At 36.8% G+C, this 20,284-nt stretch overlaps 4 protein-coding genes and 1 pseudogene across 4 annotated transcripts; all 5 read right to left on the bottom strand.

Annotated features, from left to right (window-relative positions):
* Window positions 1-996: 996 nt before the first annotated feature.
* LOC140888148 (purple acid phosphatase 22-like) lies at window positions 997-2,051 on the bottom strand. Its single transcript, XM_073295835.1, has 3 exons — window positions 1,650-2,051; window positions 1,334-1,422; window positions 997-1,216 (listed from the first exon to the last, which is right to left on the bottom strand). Exons 1-3 carry the CDS (start codon window positions 2,049-2,051, stop codon window positions 997-999), a joined length of 711 nt encoding a protein of 236 aa, XP_073151936.1.
* An 872-nt stretch (window positions 2,052-2,923) lies between these two features.
* On the bottom strand, window positions 2,924-8,779 carry LOC140888147 (subtilisin-like protease SBT4.15; annotated as a pseudogene).
* A 1,173-nt stretch (window positions 8,780-9,952) lies between these two features.
* LOC140888145 (purple acid phosphatase 22-like) lies at window positions 9,953-11,011 on the bottom strand. Its single transcript, XM_073295834.1, has 3 exons — window positions 10,610-11,011; window positions 10,294-10,382; window positions 9,953-10,172 (listed from the first exon to the last, which is right to left on the bottom strand). Exons 1-3 carry the CDS (start codon window positions 11,009-11,011, stop codon window positions 9,953-9,955), a joined length of 711 nt encoding a protein of 236 aa, XP_073151935.1.
* An 873-nt stretch (window positions 11,012-11,884) lies between these two features.
* On the bottom strand, window positions 11,885-15,518 carry LOC140888144 (subtilisin-like protease SBT4.15). Its single transcript, XM_073295833.1, has 11 exons — window positions 15,423-15,518; window positions 15,025-15,119; window positions 14,836-14,933; window positions 14,603-14,746; window positions 14,409-14,514; window positions 13,558-14,065; window positions 13,360-13,460; window positions 13,052-13,270; window positions 12,865-12,973; window positions 12,577-12,790; window positions 11,885-12,435 (listed from the first exon to the last, which is right to left on the bottom strand). The coding sequence occupies exons 1-11, from the start codon at window positions 15,516-15,518 to the stop codon at window positions 11,885-11,887; spliced, it is 2,241 nt and encodes a 746-aa protein (XP_073151934.1).
* Window positions 15,519-16,651: 1,133 nt separating this feature from the next.
* Window positions 16,652-19,759, bottom strand: LOC140886715 (purple acid phosphatase 22-like). Its single transcript, XM_073293447.1, has 5 exons — window positions 19,622-19,759; window positions 19,225-19,519; window positions 17,347-17,915; window positions 17,031-17,119; window positions 16,652-16,913 (listed from the first exon to the last, which is right to left on the bottom strand). The coding sequence occupies exons 1-5, from the start codon at window positions 19,757-19,759 to the stop codon at window positions 16,694-16,696; spliced, it is 1,311 nt and encodes a 436-aa protein (XP_073149548.1). The 3' UTR covers window positions 16,652-16,693.
* Between the last annotated feature and the right edge of the window lie 525 nt (window positions 19,760-20,284).

The raw sequence follows: 20,284 nt of genomic DNA, 5'->3' as shown, positions 1-20,284 counted from the left end.
CACCACGCATGATCCGGATCCTCGTACGTTAAAATTAACACGCATGCATGCATGCGCTGTAACATTTGGAAACCAACAAATCATATGTAATATCTAACCAGAATTTAGATTTTATATGGAAAAATTCCAAGATCCTGCTAAATATATGCGTGTATTGTGGACAAGAAGTTTGGAGAAGCATAGTTTAAACACAAAGACTCGTTCGTGTCATGAAATGTCACTACTCAGGGGTCAAATTTGTGACACGATAATCATTTATTTGATCCGAACTATAAAAAAATATTATTTTTTATGTGAAAAATATATGACGAGTCAAATTAACCCGTCTCACGGAAAGACCGTTTCTCACAAGAGAAATACTCTAATTTAATCATTGTATATATATATATAAAAATATTAAGGAAACTACCGCGCGAAGTGGTGTGCTTATAAGCTTTCTTTTCTATATTTGTTAGGGCTAATTGCATCCACACCCCCTATGAAAAGTCTAAAAGGCATAAAACCCCTTAAAAAATATTAATAGGCTAATGCATCCCTCCGTTTTTTAAAATGTAGCACATTTCACCCATATGTTATACAAACTCAGACACATTTATACCCTCTCATATGAGTTTTTATGCTAATTTTTTTAAAACATAGGGTCTAACATGCTATTAATTTTACACATGGGGGTTTTATGTCATTTAAAATTTTCACAGAGGTGTGGATGCAATTAGCCCATATTTGTTATAAGTTATAATGCATCATTAGAACAGTTAATCAGAGGCGTAAAATAGTACAAATTAATCAAGTAAATAATTAAAACGATATGTATTCAAAAATTTTATAATTAATCTAATCATTATATTAATCACAAATGATACATATATAGGTACAACAATACTGTTGCAAAAAAAACCGTACACCAATATTACAATTTAATGAACATATATTATCAATATACGTTGTATTTGTGAGAATTATAACCTTAGTTCATCAAATGTGTGATATAATTTACTATAGTTCATCTTTCGAAGATTTTGATCTCTTTTTTATTCCCTTGCAAATTGTGGAAGAGCTAAGGCTTTCCAACCATATCTCGTCAGCTTGAATCGAGTCGGAATCATTGTTCCTGTGCCACGACCAGTGGGCGTGCGTTCTGTTATGGACCCTCAATCGACCATGTCCGAAGCTCGGCTCGTGATAGAGCGAAATCGAAGGGCTAGGGCTCTCAAACCTATCCATATATATATACGTAGCAAATCAATATACATGCCGTACTCAACAAGATTATAATTAATTCTTTCCAAGTTAAGATATATATAAGGTTGTGCCTATATATAAAGCTACTTACAACATGGCAAGTCCTTCTCTATTCCCTCCATCACCGATGGTTACATGCATTGGACCACATTGATCAGCCTTGTTATCATAAACCCTAGTCTAGAATGAAAAAATATTTCAATCAAATAGTAATTAAATATACAATATTATCAGATAAAGATGATTATGGGGCTTGATTAACCTAAGAATAATAATGTGTAAAACCTAGTAAATATTTCTATAAGAGAATAGTACTAAAGAAATTAAACTTAGGTAGTGTTTGAGAGAGTTTCTAGAAAGCAAAAAGCTGAGAAATACTTCTTAGAAATTCTCACAGATTTACTTACAAATCTTTCATAGGCATGAACATGTCCTGCGAAAACTAGATCGACTCGAGCATTATATAACATCTCTTCCATCGATTTGCGCATGCTCTCCCCTTCCCCCATATGAGCAAGATTGGAGCTGTACCATGGCGCATGTATCAAGACAAAGATCCAAGGCGTCACACTCATATCGACCCTCTCAAGATCGGCCTGTAGCCACTTGTACTGAGCCGAATCCACGTCAAAATCTGTGTATGATCCAAGCATGACTATGTGGGCTCCGGCCACGTCAAACGAGTAGTACAAGTTCGAAGTGGACCTACTTTCTTGATGTGGCATCAGCCATCTAGCATTGTATGCCTTGAAACCATGAGGGTATATGATGGGGAATGATTCGACATCATGGTTCCCTTGTGTTACCATCCATGGCCTAGAGCTGGCATGCGGCTCAACTAGACGTGCAAACGAGTCCCAGAGTGGCTGCTGAGTATCGGCGTAGGATAGGTCGCCGGGTAGGAGGAAGACATCATGGTCCTTAGCCCCAACATGGGCTAAGGTTGAAGCTGTCCATTCTGTTTGTCCCAGGTCTCCTATAGATATGTAAAAGTTCAAGCGAAAATGCCAATTAAATAAATGAATTGATATTTTTGTGGGGAAATTGTAATTTTAGTCATGTAAGTTCGTATGTTTTTTGTTTTAGACTTATAACTTTTCAAAGTTTGGTCTTAGCTAGCCCGATAATTATGATTTATTTGGTTTTGTTCCTTTTTGTTATTTAACCGGGACACCGAATCAAACTTTTTTTTAAAAAAAGAATAACTTTTCCAGATGTATTGAAATATACTACAGATCATTTTTCGAATTGAAATGTTGACCAAGATTAGATAACTTATTAATAACCTTAATTAAGAGGTCATTAGCTAGCGAAGGATATTTTTGGGTATGAAAGAATAGAGTTGTTGAAAGATCTTTGATATATATTTTTATTGATTGGGCTTCGAAAGAGTTGGCAATGCAGTTAGACAATTTTTTTTACTAGTCTCATTTTGAAATTAAAAATACAATAAAATTCAAAAAATATATTATATATACACTTCTCGACATAAGCAGTTTTCAATGTCTTCTTCGAATCTATTTTTTAAAAAAATTAATTTGTTAATTATTGGGTCGGACTGAAGATAAGGCTGGTCAATCAATCAAGTTCAGGGTATTTGTTCGGGTTAAAAAAATTAAGGTTGAGATCATTATATATATGGCTTTTGATGGCTCATTTAATTTATTGACAACTTTGCAAATTAATCATTATATATATCCCTGTAAACAAGAATGGGGCTTCTAACATTATGTTTAGAATCACTCCACCACTCCAATGATCCAGAGAGGTACCATGTCTTCTTGTCCAAGAATCTTCCACTCAAACTCACCTTGAAAGACTTCTTCTCATTACTTTCATCGAACCTCAAAATGTCTGGAATCACTTTGATCGAAAGACCCTTCGGCGACCTGACTTTGGCCTTGTACACTGCTTTACAATCTTCGACGTGAGTCACTGTTCGATAGAACACAGCTGAAAATTCTGTCACATTTTTGTCGAGCTGCGTATGTATCGAAGGGTAGTTGATCCCGTCGTCTCCTTTTGCTCGGCGGACGTTGGAACAATTGTACTTCTTGTTTCCTGTTATTAGTGCAACGGCTGTGTTGTTGTACCCCTCTTTGCATATGAAGCTGATGTATTCTTCAGTATCAATGTCGTAAATCAGACCGGGATGTAATGCTGCCCTTGGATGAATCTGCCCCGAGCCTGAGGATAACGCGGCCCCCAGTGGCGTTGCCCTCATTTGTGTAGCTGCAGAAATAAGTTCACATATCAGCAAGAGGAGAAGAAAAAGTAGATGCTCTTCAAAGATTTGAATTGAATTGTGCATTAGCTTTATATGTTTAGGTGCAATGGAAAGAAAGTATGCCAGTCGACGAAATGAAAGATTACCGGTGGTCATCAGAGCAGATTTGATGGCGGCGGGCGACCAATTCGGATGAAAAGATTTGACATAGGCTGCTGCACCGGAAACATGAGGGCAAGCCATTGAAGTTCCTGATATTATGTTGAATTTTGAAATTCGAGTATCGCCTCGATGTCCTGTTACTGTGGCAAACTTTGTGTATGCAGCTAATATGTCGATTCCAGGAGCAGTAATATCAGGCTACATGTAAAAAATCACATGTAACAACATACCTCAACAAAAACAGAACCAGAAATTCTCAATATCCTTCTTACCTTGAGCACGTGAGAACTTATTTCTTGGGGTCCTCTAGATGAAAACGAAGCTATAAATGGTGCAGCAGTTTTGATCGTTCTTGATTTTTATATAACACCGTGAGGCGATCTATTACACCAAAATTATGTAAAGATCAAAATATATAGTATAATCTCTCGGCTGTTATATTACATAGTATGCTCTCACCGCGAGGATTTTATGTATTTATCAATCTTTAGGCCTTCCTGAACACTGACATAACTTAATGGATTGTTCTCAACAAACATCGTGTCTTCAGTATAATCATCAGTCATGATGGTGCCTATGGCGCCTAATGCGTGAACGATAATATTACCCCCAACTCCCTGGCAAAACACGATCTTTCCTTTCACTTTACTCGCGTCTAGCGTCTCATATTCGCATGCACTGCCAAAGAAGATGATAAATGTTAAGGTGAAAACAAAAGATAGTCATGGTATAGACATAAAATGAAGATTCAGTTAGTATTGAGAAACCTGGCATTTCCAGCTTCAAAATGACTGGTGTTTCGTGCAAGGGCTCCATTTGTTAAAGGATAAAATCTCTTTTTTGGAGAAATTGTATTAAGCGAAGTCCCCTGTCAAGAAACAACGTCAGAAAAAGCAGTATCAGATGTGTTAGGATTCGAGCAAATGAAAAAACAAAGAAAGAAATAAGGAAAATATGAAACATACAATAAACTTTTGTCCGTTTCCCAACTTGACATCTGTGACAAACTTCCTATCTATGGAGCTAGCAGCCACTGTCAAGACCCATGGAGCCACATTGTGGACCGTCCATAAATAAGGCCCTTCGTTTCCAGCCGCACAGACGGTCAGGATCCCCTTCTCCGAGCCGTGGAATGATCCGATGGCTATAGAATCATCCAAGTAACTGGAGACATCTCCCCCTAAGGATACTGATATGATGTCCACTCCATCAGCAATCGCTGCATCAAACGCTGCTAGAATGTCCGAGTCATCGCAGCCTTCGTCCCAACACACTTTATACATTGCTATTCGTCCAGATGGCACCCCACCTCGTGCCGTGCCTTCTGCTACGCCAAATAAACTTGCACGTCTCACTGATATGCCGGCTGCGGTCGAGGAAGTGTGAGTCCCATGGCCGTCCGTGTCTAACGGAGTAGTTTCATTTGGTGGAACCATGTTTGTAAGATCGAAGGCCCGTGCACCAATGACTTTGCTGCCGTTGTCAAACAAGATCAACTCATAAATACTAAGTACTGGTGGAATGTTTGGGAGGAGCATAGATTGACTACACTTAACTGTCACTAGAAGCTAGTTCAACAAGAATTCATTCATGCAGTTTGTGTCATACCAAACGTAAGTACTACGACGAGCGTTTAGTCCTACGCGATGAACCTAGCTACCATATAAGTTGAACATGATCTCATATAGTTTGATTTGGTGGGGTGGTGTATGCATTATTAAATCAGTACATATCTCGTTAGAGGACGCGATGGACGACACCAAATAGCTAGGTCCATCCTCATAGTCCAAAATCTTTGAAAATTATATATACTCACTTGTTGCAACCGGTGAAGTTCACACCTTTGACACATTTCCCCTTCCATTTAGCAGGGGGAGGCCCATACCCCTTGTCATTGAAACTTGGGGAATCAGGCCATATTCCTGAAACGAGAAAGAAATAATCAGAAATCAACACATACATAGTTCATTAAAAATGGAAAATTTTGAGTAAACACCAAATTCCACCAACCTGTATCAAGAAGACCAACTATGATATCTGTGGGGACCTCGGGTGCTAATCTCATCTTATAGGGCGATTAATAACAAGAAATATTCAATCAGAATATTAATCTGCTTAAAAATCAAATAAATAATACAGGACATTTGGCGACGCAAAACCATACATTTGGCGACGCAAAAACACGTCGCAAAAGATCAACAAATTTTATTATTATTTTTTTAGTAGACCTTGACGCGCGGGCGCGCCTCATGTGGCGCGGGCGCGCATAGGGCTCGGGCCAAGGCACCCAAGGTGCCTTGGTTAGGCGCGGCCGCGCCTCTGGGCTGGGTGGGCGCGCCTGGCCCTCTGATTTGCCTTTCAAACAGCTGAAAAATGATGTCTTTGTCCCTGTTTTGATTCTCAAACATTGACAAACACATATAACATGAATTTAACATCAAAATCTAGATGAAAACATGCAAATCCATGAACTAATCAAGTAACTAAACATGGAACTTGACATACAACCATAAGATCTTACATACTCTTGTTCTTTACAACATACATATCTATATGCTCAAATGTTCTTATTATTGCCATTCATACAAGTCTTTATATGCAAAACATAGACAAGATCTAAATACAAAGGTTGACATCAACTCTACTGCATAAACCCGAGTTCACCACATGCTACTCTTGCTCTCGTCCTTCTTACAATCTTCTTTGTCCTGTGCTCGCCCCATCTATTCCCATGCACACATACAAACGTAGAAATAGCCGGATATCTCCGGTGAGAATTGAATCCCAGTATAAAACAACTATATCATGCATATCTTAAAGTTTAAGGAAATACTCATATAAACATCTCAACAAGCATTAAACCAATCTATAGCAATGCATGACTTAAAAATCTGCTATCAAATTCTATATCGGTTCTTGGGATCCCGGGGAATAAGAACACAACAAATCTCCCACCTACTCTCCCTTTCGGGGTGGCGTTGAGCTCTTTTCCCGGACTTTGGCATACTATATCAAGTTTCTAACCATAGGAGTTGATCTATCTCCTAGGTTCCTTTATATATATCCAAACATCCGTATTCTTTTGGCGAATCTGCCATTTCAAATCTCAAAGGGTTGTTGGCTCAAGATGAATGCATCAAAATCTAGAAGCATAAGAGTAAAAGCCAACTAATAACAAGCTAAGTCAAACAAGCAAGTAAATGTGCAAATACAACACATATAAGCACATAGTATGTGGTTTTGGAAAGGGCATTCAAGCAAAATCTCTTGAATGTACAAGCCCTTATTTAAAGGTTGTCTTATACCTTTCAAACTTGGTTTCAAAGCTCTTCCAATCTGATATAGCTGCACAACAAGAACACAATCAAAATCTGCTCATTCTCTTCTCAATCTTCAAGGCTAACAAGTCACAAACCTTGTTCTTCCGTCGATTGGTTTCGAAGTCGTGATTCTTAACTTGAAGTCCCCTGTTTTCAATCTGAAAATACATCAAACATGTCTAAGAACATCAGCAAGAACTCACATCATACTCAGCTCAAACAATCTAGACTCAAACTTGATCATTTTTCAAACCGACGGCGTAACGGTATGGAATCGGTAACCGAAACTGAAATCCAACCAATCTATCATTCATATCTACTTCAATACATGATATACCAGCCAAAATACATCAATAAACCAGCATATCAGCAGCTACCATTTCGAAATATATGCTGAAAAATTCATAAGAAATAGAAACGGCATCCAATCTTCGACCCGATTGCGATAATACAACACATAGAATCTCAAGAACATATATCCATACTCAAATTCTGAGTTCTTCACACACATAATTTCGAAATATACTGAATCTCATCAATACTTACATCAATTCATAGCTCTTGACGAGAGGATCGTAGAACTATGCCCGGAATTGAAATCGACCGGACGGATCTTGAGATATCTTGGTTTGAAGATGAAATCTCAACAAAAAAAATGAAGTCTCGGTTTTCTCAATTGAAGAAGATGAAAATCTGATGATTTCATACACAATACACGTGAATATGCATATGTAAACAAGTGTCCCACTCAAAATGTCAAAATTGCACTTTAGCCCCTCATCTCTTCACTATTTGCAAATTGACCCTTGAAACTTCTTTTTAATTCAATTTCAATCCTAAATAATTTAAGAATATTAGAATTTAAATCTAAACTCCAAAAATTCTCAAATTAAATATTCTCGGATTAAAATTAAATAATCTCGAGCCTTACAATATCGCTCTCACAATCATGTCTTCTCCTCACATTCTCTGGCATTCCAAGAAAATCCCATGTTCTTGTTGTCAGCGGCTGCCGCCTTCGGCTCTGAAATACCGAAACGACGCTTTCTTTCTCTGTGAAACAGAACAAATCCAGGAAATTCAGTTTTGAAAAACGATTTAAAGAACCAGAAGAAAGAAAATCTCCATAACCATTCATATACCGGACAATAATTCGGCTTCATGTGGCAATAGTCTTACCAAAAATCCATTAAAACTCCTTCCATAGCTATGAATCTTGGAGTTTTTAGCTATTGTTTCACTGAAATCACACCATATATGTTGATATCGAACTCGTTTGGTTGTCAAGTCTTCATAATATAAAGCATATTGTATTATAGAAATTTTCATACTCTCCAATGACATCTGAAAGTAGAGTGTGGTGAATGTCTGATAAAGAAACAGACATTCTCTCCTCTGGCAATGCTCCCATGTAAACGATTTAAGGCTGTAATAATCAATATATGATTACGGCATAATTTTTTTTTTTTTTAAAAAAAATATAAACCATATTAATATTATGATCACCAAACTTTTAATTTAATTAACATGATATAAATCGTAATAATGATTTCAATATAAATTATTAGGCTAGCTATACTGTTATAGCCTTATAGGTACACTCAAATACATAATTCTCAACTTCAAGAATTTTCCTAGGGACCTATAAAATCAAATTAGGTGGTGATCGAGACTAGCCGAACTGGCGATCCCCGCCGGCCGAGTCCACACTCGACTCAAAGAAAAATAGTACCTTTCTTGCACTTTCATCGTCTGCGTTGCCTAACAGAATGCCTGAATGAAGGAAGACAACATTGAGAAGCGTAAAAAGTACTAAAAACCTAGACATTTAGTGTATTATTAGTGAATAATTAGTGCCGCAAAATAGAGTGATCAAGTGAAGATGGCTAATAATTATAAATACATCCATGGCAAATATATATATAGAGGAATGGGGTTGGGTTTTTGGAACTGAATCTGTTACTAAAAATCAGTATATTAATTTTCAAAACGTGAAGGAAAGAAGATTCACCACGCATGATCCGGATCCTCGTACGTTAAAATTAACACGCATGCATGCATGCGCTGTAACATTTGGAAACCAACAAATCATATGTAATATCTAACCAGAATTTAGATTTTATATGGAAAAATTCCAAGATCCTGCTAAATATATGCGTGTATTGTGGACAAAAAGTTTGGGGAAGCATAGTTTAAACACAAAGACTCGTGTCATGAAATGTCACTACTCAGGGGTCAAATTTGTGACACGATAATCATTTATTTGATCCGAACTATAAAAAAATATTATTTTTTATGTGAAAAATATATGACGAGTCAAATTAACCCGTCTCACGGAAAGACCGTTTCTCACAAGAGAAATACTCTAATTTAATCATTGTATATATATATAAAAAAATATTAAGGAAACTACCGCGCGAAGTGGTGTGCTTATAAGCTTTGTTTTCTATATTTGTTAGGGCTAATTGCATCCACACCCCCTATGAAAAGTCTAAAAGGCATAAAACCCCTTAAGAAATATTAATAGGCTAATGCATCCCTCCGTTTTTTAAAATGTAGCACATTTCACCCATATGTTATACAAACTCAGACACATTTATACCCTCTAATAGGAGTTTTTATGCTAATTTTTTTAAAACATAGGGTCTAACATGCTATTAATTTTACACAGGGGGGTTTTATGTCTTTTAAAATTTTCACAGGAGGTGTGGATGCAATTAGCCCATATTTGTTATAAGTTATAATGCATCATTAGAACAGTTAATCAGAGGCGTAAAATAGTACAAATTAATCAAGTAAATAATTAAAACGATATGTATTCAAAAATTTTATAATTAATCTAATCATTATATTAATCACAAATGATACATATATAGGTACAACAATACTGTTGCAAAAAAAACCGTACACCAATATTACAATTTAATGAACATATATTATCAATATACGTTGTATTTGTGAGAGTTATAACCTTAGTTCATCAAATGTGTGACATAATTTACTATAGTTCATCTTTCGAAGATTTTGATCTCTTTTTTATTCCCTTGCAAATTGTGGAAGAGCAAAGGCTTTCCAACCATATCTCGTCAGCTTGAATCGAGTCGGAATCATTGTTCCTGTGCCACGACCAGTGGGCGTGCATTCTGTTATGGACCCTCAATCGACCATGTCCGAAGCTCGGCTCGTGATAGAGCGAAATCGAAAGGCTAGGGCTCTCAAACCTATCCATATATATATATATACGTAGCAAATCAATATACATGTCGTACTCAACAAGCTTATAATTAATTCTTTCCAAGTTAAGATATATATAAGGTTGTGCCTATATATAAAGCTACTTACAACATGGCAAGTCCTTCTCTATTCCCTCCATCACCGATGGTTACATGCATTGGACCACATTGATCAGCCTTGTTATCATAAACCCTAGTCTAGAATGAAAAAATATTTCAATCAAATAGTAATTAAATATACAATATTATCAGATAAAGATGATTATGGGGCTTGATTAACCTAAGAATAATAATGTGTAAAACCTAGTAAATATTTCTATAAGCGAATAGTACTAAAGAAATTAAACTTAGGTAGTGTTTGAGAGAGTTTTTAGAAAGCAAAAAGCTGAGAAATACTTCTTAGAAATTCTCACAGATTTACTTACAAATCTTTCATAGGCATGAACATGTCCTGCGAAAACTAGATCGACTCGAGCATTATATAACATCTCTTCCATCGATTTGCGCATGCTCTCCCCTTCCCCCATATGAGCAAGATTGGAGCTGTACCATGGCGCATGTATCAAGACAAAGATCCAAGGCGTCACACTCCTATCGACCCTCTCAAGATCGGCCTGTAGCCACTTGTACTGAGCCGAATCCACGTCAAAATCCGTGTATGATCCAAGCATGACTATGTGGGCTTCGGCCACGTCGAACGAGTAGTACAAGTTCGAAGTGGACCTACTTTCTTGATGTGGCATCAGCCATCTAGCATTGTATGCCTTGAAACCATGAGGGTATATGATGGGGAATGATTCGACATCATGGTTCCCTTGTGTTACCATCCATGGCCTAGAGCTGGCATGCGGCTCAACTAGACGTGCAAACGAGTCCCAGAGTGGCTGCTGAGTATCGGCGTAGGATAGGTCGCCGGGTAGGAGGAAGACATCATGGTCCTTAGCCCCAACATGGGCTAAGGTTGAAGCTGTCCATTCTGTTTGTCCCAGGTCTCCTATAGATATGTAAAAGTTCAAGCGAAAATGCCAATTAAATAAATGATATGATATTTTTGTGGGGAAATTGTAATTTTAGTCATGTAAGTTCGTATGTTTTTTGTTTTAGACTTATAACTTTTCAAAGTTTGGTCTTAGCTAGCCCGATAATTATGATTTTTTTGGTTTTGTTCCTTTTTGTTATTTAACCGGGACACCGAATCAAATTTTTTTTTAAAAAAAAAAATAACTTTTCCAGATGTATTGAAATATACTAAAGATCATTTTTCGAATTGAAATGTTGACCAAGATTAGATAACTTATTAATAACCTTAATTAAGAGGTCATTAGCTAGCGAAGGATATTTTTGGGTATGAAAGAATAGAGTTGTTGAAAGATCTTTGATATATATTTTTATTGATTGGGCTTCGAAAGAGTTGGCAATGTAGTTAGACAATTTTTTTTACTAGTCTCATTTTGAAATTAAAAATACAATAAAATTCAAAAAATATATTATATTTACACTTATCGACATAAGCAGTTTTCAATGTCTTCTTCGAATCTATTTTTAAAAAAAATTAATTTGTTAATTATTGGGTCGGACTGAAGATAAGGCTGGTCAATCAATCAAGTTCAGGGTATTTGTTCGGGTTAAAAAAATTAAGGTTGAGATCATTATATATATGGCTTTTGATGGCTCATTTAATTTATTGACAACTTTGCAAATTAATCATCATATGTATCCTTGTAAACAAGAATGGGGCTTCTAACATTATGTTTAGAATCACTCCACCACTCCAATGATCCAGAGAGGTACCATGTCTTCTTGTCCAGGAATATTCCACTCAAACTCACCTTGAAAGTCTTCTTCTCATTACTTTCATCGAACCTCAAAATGTCTGGAATCACTTTGATCGAAAGACCCTTCGGCGACCTGACTTTGGCCTTGTACACTGCTTTACAATCTTCGACGTGAGTCACTGTTCGATAGAACACAGCTGAAAATTCTGTCACATTTTTGTCGAGCTGCGTATGTATCGAAGGGTAGTTGATCCCATCGTCTCCTTTCGCTCGGCGGACGTTGGAACAATTGTACTTCTTGTTTCCTGTTATTAGTGCAACGGCTGTGTTGTTGTACCCCTCTTTGCATATGAAGCTGATGTATTCTTCAGTATCAATGTCGTAAATCAGACCGGGATGTAATGCTGCCCTTGGATGAATCTGCCCCGAGCCTGAGGATAACGCGGCCCCCAGTGGCGTTGCCCTCATTTGTGTAGCTGCAAAAATAAGTTCACATATCAGCAAGAGGAGAAGAAAAAGTAGATGCTCTTCAAAGATTTGAATTGAATTGTGCATTAGCTTTATATGTTTAGGTGCAATGGAAAGAAAGTATGCCAGTCGACGAAATGAAAGATTACCGGTGGTCATCAGAGCAGATTTGATGGCGGCGGGCGACCAATTCGGATGAAAAGATTTGACATAGGCTGCAGCACCGGAAACATGAGGGCAAGCCATTGAAGTTCCTGATATTATGTTGAATTTTGAAATTCGAGTATCGCCTCGATGTCCTGTTACTGTGGCAAACTTTGTGTATGCAGCTAATATGTCGATTCCAGGAGCAGTAATATCAGGCTACATGTAAAAAATCACATGTAACAACATACCTCAACAAAAACAGAACCAGAAATTCTCAATATCCTTCTTACCTTGAGCACGTGAGAACTTATTTCTTGGGGTCCTCTAGATGAAAACGAAGCTATAAATGGTGCAGCAGTTTTGATCGTTCTTGATTTGTATATAACACCGTGAGGCGATCTATTACACCAAAATTATGTAAAGATCAAAATATATAGTATAATCTCTCGGCTGTTATATTACATAGTATGCTCTCACCGCGAGGAGTTTATGTATTTATCAATCTTTAGGCCTTCCTGAACACTGACATAACTTAATGGATTGTTCTCAACAAACATCGTGTCTTCAGTATAATCATCAGTCATGATGGTGCCTATGGCGCCTAATGCGTGAACGATAATATTACCCCCAACTCCCTGGCAAAACACGATCTTTCCTTTCACTTTACTCGCGTCTAGCGTCTCATATTCGCATGCACTGCCAAAGAAGATGATAAATGTTAAGGTGAAAACAAAAGATAGTCATGGTATAGACATAAAATGAAGATTCAATTAGTATTGAGAAACCTGGCATTTCCAGCTTCAAAATGACTGGTGTTTCGAGCAAGGGCTCCATTTGTTAAAGGATAAAATCTCTTTTTTGGAGAAATTGTATTAAGCGAAGTCCCCTGTCAAGAAACAACGTCAGAAAAAGAAGTATCAGATGTGTTAGGATTCGAGCAAATGAAAAAACAAAGAAAGAAATAAGGAAAATATGAAACATACAATAAACTTTTGTCCGTTTCCCAACTTGACATCTGTGACAAACTTCCTATCTATGGAGCTAGCAGCCACTGTCAAGACCCATGGAGCCACATTGTGGACCGTCCATAAATAAGGCCCTTCGTTTCCAGCCGCACAGACGGTCAGGATCCCCTTCTCCGAGCCGTGGAATGATCCGATGGCTATAGAATCATCCAAGTAACTGGAGACATCTCCCCCTAAGGATACTGATATGATGTCCACTCCATCAGCAATCGCTGCATCAAACGCTGCTAGAATGTCCGAGTCATCGCAGCCTTCGTCCCAACACACTTTATACATTGCTATTCGGCCAGATGGCACCCCACCTCGTGCCGTGCCTTCTGCTATGCCAAATAAACTTGCACGTCTCACTGATATGCCGGCTGCGGTCGAGGAAGTGTGAGTCCCATGGCCGTCCGTGTCTAACGGAGTAGTTTCATTTGGTGGAACCATGTTTGTAAGATCGAAGGCCCGTGCACCAATGACTTTGCTGCCGTTGTCAAACAAGATCAACTCATAAATACTAAGTACTGGTGGAATGTTTGGGAGGAGCATAGATTGACTACACTTAACTGTCACTAGAAGCTAGTTCAACAAGAATTCATTCATGCAGTTTGTGTCATACCAAACGTAAGTACTACGACGAGCGTTTAGTCCTACGCGATGAACCTAGCTACCATATAAGTTGAACATGATCTCATATAGTTTGATTTGGTGGGGTGGTGTATGCATTATTACATCAGTACATATCTCGTTAGAGGACACGATGGGCGACACCAAATAGCTAGGTCCATCCTCATAGTCCAAAATCTTTGAAAATTATATATACTCACTTGTTGCAACCGGTGAAGTTCACACCTTTGACACATTTCCCCTTCCATTTAGCAGGGGGAGGCCCATACCCCTTGTCATTGAAACTTGGGGAATCAGGCCATATTCCTGAAACGAGAAAGAAATAATCAAAAATCAACACATACATAGTTCATTAAAAATGGAAAATTTTGAGTAAACACCAAATTTCACCAACCTGTATCAAGAAGACCAACTATGATATCGCTCTCACAATCATGTCTTCTCCTCACATTCTCTGGCATTCCAAGAAAATCCCATGTTCTTGTTGTCAGCAGCTGCCGCCTTCGGCTCTGAAATACCGAAACAACGCTTTCTTTCTCTGTGAAACAGAACAAATCCAGGAAATTCAGTTTTGAAAAACGATTTAAAGAACCAGAAGAAAGAAAATCTCCATAACCATTCATATACCGGACAATAATTCGGCTTCATGTGGCAATAGTCTTGCCACAAATCCATTAAAACTCCTTCCATAGCTATGAATCTTGGAGTTTTTAGCTATTGTTTCACTGAAATCACACCATATATGTTGATATCGAACTCGTTTGGTTGTCAAGTCTTCATAATATAAAGCATATTGTATTATAGAAATTTTCATACTCTCCAATGACATCTGAAAGTAGAGTGTGGTGAATGTCTGATAAAGAAACAGGCATTCTCTCCTCTGGCAATGCTCCCATGTAAACGATGTAAGGCTGTAAAATCAAGATATGATTACGGCATAATTTTTTTTAAAAAAAAAATATATAAACCATATTAATATTATGATCACCAAACTTTTAATTTAATTAACATGATATAAATCGTAATAATGATTTCAATATAAATTATTAGGCTAGCTATACTGTTACAGCCTTATAGGTATACTCAAATGCATAATTCTCAACTTCAAGAATTTTCCTAGGGACCTATAAACTCAAATCAGGTGGCGATCGAGACTAGCCGAACTGGCGATCCCCGCTGGCCGAGTCCGCACTCGACTCAAAGAAAAACAGTACCTTTCTTGCACTTTCATCGTCTGCGTTGCCTAACAGAATGCCTGAATGAAGGAAGACAACATTGAGAAGCGTAAAAAGTACTAAAAACCTAGACATTTAGTGTATTATTAGTGAATAATTAGTGCCGCAAAATAGAGTGATCAAGTGAAGATGGCTAATAATTATAAATACATCCATGGCAAATATATATATAGAGGAATGGGGTTGGGTTTTTGGAACTGAATCTGTTACTAAAAATCAGTATATTAATTTTCAAAACGTGAAGGAAAGAAGATTCACCACGCATGATCCGGATCCTCGTACGTTAAAATTAACAAGCATGCATGCATGCGCTGTAACATTTGGAAACCAACAAATAATATGTAATATCTAACCAGAATTTAGATTTTATATGGAAAAATTCCAAGATCCTGCTAAATATATGCGTGTATTGTGGACAAGCAGTTTGGGGAAGCATAGTTTAAACACAAAGACTCGTGTCATGAAATGTCACTACTCAGGGGTCAAATTTGTGACACGATAATCATTTATTTGATCCGAACTATAAAAAAATATTATTTTTTATGTGAAAAATATATGACGAGTCAAATTAACCCGTCTCACGGAAAGACCGTTTCTCACAAGAGAAATACTCTAATTTAATCATTGTATATATATATATAAAAAAATATTAAGGAAACTACCGCGCGAAGTGGTGTGCTTATAAGCTTTCTTTTCTATATTTGTTAGGGCTAATTGCATCCACACCCCCTATGAAAAGTCTAAAAGGCATAAAACCCTTTAAAAAATATTAATAGGCTAATGCATCCCTCCGTTTTTTAAAATGTAGCACATTTCACCCATATGTTATACAAACTCAGACACATTTATACCCTCTCATAGGAGTTTTTATGCTAATTTTTTTAAAACATAGGGTCTAACATGCTATTAATTTTACACAGAGGGGTTTTATGTCTTTTAAAATTTTCACAGGAGGTGTGGATGCAATTAGCCCATATTTGTTATAAGTTATAATGCATCATTAGAACAGTTAATCAGAGGCGTAAAATAGTACAAATTAATCAAGTAAATAATTAAAACGATATGTATTCAAAAATTTTATAATTAATCTAATCATTATATTAATCACAAATGATACATATATAGGTACAACAATACTGTTGCAAAAAAAACCGTACACCAATATTACAATTTAATGAACATATATTATCAATATACGTTGTATTTGTGAGAGTTATAACCTTAGTTCATCAAATGTGTGACATAATTTACTATAGTTCATCTTTCGAAGATTTTGATCTTTTTTTTATTCCCTTGCAAATAGTGGAAGAGCTAAGGCTTTCCAACCATATCTCGTCAGCTTGAATCGAGTCGGAATCATTGTTCCTGTGCCACGACCAGTGGGCGTGCGTTCTGTTATGGACCCTCAATCGACCATGTCCGAAGCTCGGCTCGTGATAGAGCGAAATCGAAGGGCTAGGGCTCTCAAACCTATCCATATATATATACGTAGCAAATCAATATACATGCCGTACTCAACAAGCTTATAATTAATTCTTTCCAAGTTAAGATATATATAAGGTTGTGCCTATATATAAAGCTACTTACAACATGGCAAGTCCTTCTCTATTCCCTCCATCACCGATGGTTACATGCATTGGACCACATTGATCAGCCTTATTATCATAAACCCTAGTCTAGAATGAAAAAATATTTCAATCAAATAGTAATTAAATATACAATATTATCAGATAAAGATGATTATGGGGCTTGATTAACCTAAGAATAATAATGTGTAAAACCTAGTAAATATTTCTATAAGCGAATAGTACTAAAGAAATTAAACTTAGGTAGTGTTTGAGAGAGTTTCTAGAAAGCAAAAAGCTGAGAAATACTTCTTAGAAATTCTCACAGATTTACTTACAAATCTTTCATAGGCATGAACATGTCCTGCGAAAACTAGATCGACTCGAGCATTATATAACATCTCTTCCATCGATTTGCGCATGCTCTCCCCTTCCCCCATATGAGCAAGATTGGAGCTGTACCATGGCGCATGTATCAAGACAAAGATCCAAGGCGTCACACTCCTATCGACCCTCTCAAGATCGGCCTGTAACCACTTGTACTGAGCCGAATCCACGTCAAAATCCGTGTATGATCCAAGCATGACTATGTGGGCTCCGGCCACGTCGAACGAGTAGTACAAGTTCGAAGTGGACCTACTTTCTTGATGTGGCATCAGCCATCTAGCATTGTATGCCTTGAAACCATGAGGGTATATGATGGGGAATGATTCGACATCATGGTTCCCTTGTGTTACCATCCATGGCCTAGAGCTGGCATGCGGCTCAACTAGACGTGCAAACGAGTCCCAGAGTGGCTGCTGAGTATCGGCGTAGGATAGGTCGCCGGGTAGGAGGAAGACATCATGGTCCTTAGCCCCAACATGGGCTAAGGTTGAAGCTGTCCATTCTGTTTGTCCCAGGTCTCCTATAGATATGTAAAAGTTCAAGCGAAAATGCCAATTAAATAAATGAATTGATATTTTTGTGGGGAAATTGTAATTTTAGTCATGTAAGTTCGTATGTTTTTTGTTTTAGACTAATAACTTTTCAAAGTTTGGTCTTAGCTAGCCCGATAATTATGATTTTTTTTTGTTTTGTTCCTTTTTGTTATTTAACCGGGACACCGAATCAAACTTTTTTTAAAAAAAAGAATAACTTTTCCAGATGTATTGAAATATACTACAAATCATTTTTCGAATTGAAATGTTGACCAAGATTAGATAACTTATTAATAACCTTAATTAAGAGGTCATTAGCTAGCGAAGGATATTTTTGGGTATGAAAGAATAGAGTTGTTGAAAGATCTTTGATATATATTTTTATTGATTGGGCTTCGAAAGAGTTGGCAATGCAGTTAGACATTTTTTTTTACTAGTCTCATTTTGAAATTAAAAATACAATAAAATTCAAAAAATATATTATATATACACTTCTCGACATAAGCAGTTTTCAATGTCTTCTTCGAATCTATTTTTTAAAAAAATTAATTTGTTAATTATTGGGTCGGACTGAAGATAAGGCTGGTCAATCAATCAAGTTCAGGGTATTTGTTCGGGTTAAAAAAATTAAGGTTGAGATCATTATATATATGGCTTTTGATGGCTCATTTAATTTATTGACAACTTTCAAATTTATTCTTATGTTTTTTAGATTTTTGATAATTTTTGTTTTTTTTTTCGGTTAGATGGTTGATATTTCATACGGCACGTGAAATGTGCTAAATTAAGTGAATATCGGACTAAAATAGTAAATAATAATAATAATAATAAACTATTAAAACTGAAATTTGACACACAGGGAATCCAAATCACGAAAAGGCAAATCAAATTCAAAGATAGTAATAAGTGTGCCACATCATTAACTGATATTTTCGTGTAATTAATTAATAGATAAGAATATCTAAAAAAAAATTATTAGATAAGAAAGCAGCATATATACTCGAGTAAATATCGAATTATAGCTAGTATTCACTTAAAATTTACACAAATATTGACATGAATGCATTTTGTTTAGATTAAATACGTCAGTTTCTTCTTCTTTTTGTATTGAGGAATTATATATGTCAATTTAACCTTTTATGATAAAAGGGATATTTTGATAATTATTACATCTTGCAACATAAATTAAAACAAGAAAAAAGTATATAATATAGGATATTGCTTGCAAGTCCCGCTCGCACACATTGCACGCAACACACCCAAACAAGTAACAATTAATATAATAATTTAGCTCACCAGCAACCGCAAATTCGATCGGAAAAGCAGCAGGAGGCGTCCGGAAGCTGAACTCCGGGCCGGAACCGCCGCATCTGTAGTAGTAGACCGTGCTCGGCTCCAGCGGCCCGATTTTCACGTGGTGGATCTCCCCGGAGTTGTAGAGAAAGTAACTGTACGAAATGCTGCGCTCTCCTCTTGCGGAGGCTTCATATTCTCCGCTCTTCGTCCCGTATTCGACGACTGGTTTCACTTTTTTATCCGACGTGATCCATGAAACCCTCATGTGATCTTTCCCCGCCAATGAGATATGAACCTGAATTCAAACCAATAAATTAAATAAATTTTGTCTTTATATATAATAATTACATAAAATGTACATGCTAAGGCAGGTTTGTTATATATATTTATATATAACCTGTTGAGCGTGCGAATCTGGCCGGTCATGCTGCCGGAGAATGAGTCGCCGTGGATTGGGACGGGTATATTCCGGCGAAGCTCCGGTGGCTGTTATCAAGAAGAGGATGATGACGGAATTTGGCAACGTTATTTTCATTTTTTTCCAACAAGAATATTTATGCTTTTATTTGTGTAGTCTAAGGATTTATATATAAAGGTCATACATAGCTCATAGGGGCATAGGCGAGTTGGTAAGATTTGAGGTGACGTGGAAAGAAATTTCTCAACGTTGTGGTTTCGATCCTCGCGTGGAATATATTGTCTGTTGAAATATTGTGGGGTATACTCTGGGGGTTGGTCATGTTGCTAACTACCTCAGGTCACTGTCGCTCGTGCACATCCCTCGATTTAACCCTCGCATGAGCCAATGAGCCTCTGACTTATGTGAAATGGGGTCTCCTTCGTGAAATTTGAAAAGAGCATAAGCAAGTAAAGTAAAGAAATTGTTAGAAAATTTTACATTTTCGGTTTACTATTTAAAAAGCATTGTGATCCGTTAATTTAGAAAAAGGGGGAAAGTATGGATTGAAAATTTATAAAAGAAATTTGGTTGGTAATTTCTTGCAAATTGCACATTTACAACATGATCTTCTCATTTTTTTTAAAAAAAATAAATTAAATA

This window comes from Henckelia pumila, chromosome 3, assembly GCF_033568475.1.
Source record: "Henckelia pumila isolate YLH828 chromosome 3, ASM3356847v2, whole genome shotgun sequence".
Taxonomy (NCBI): domain Eukaryota; kingdom Viridiplantae; phylum Streptophyta; class Magnoliopsida; order Lamiales; family Gesneriaceae; genus Henckelia; species Henckelia pumila.
The sequence above is the reverse complement of the archived record's forward strand: the minus strand, read 5'-3'. Positions and strand labels throughout refer to the sequence as shown.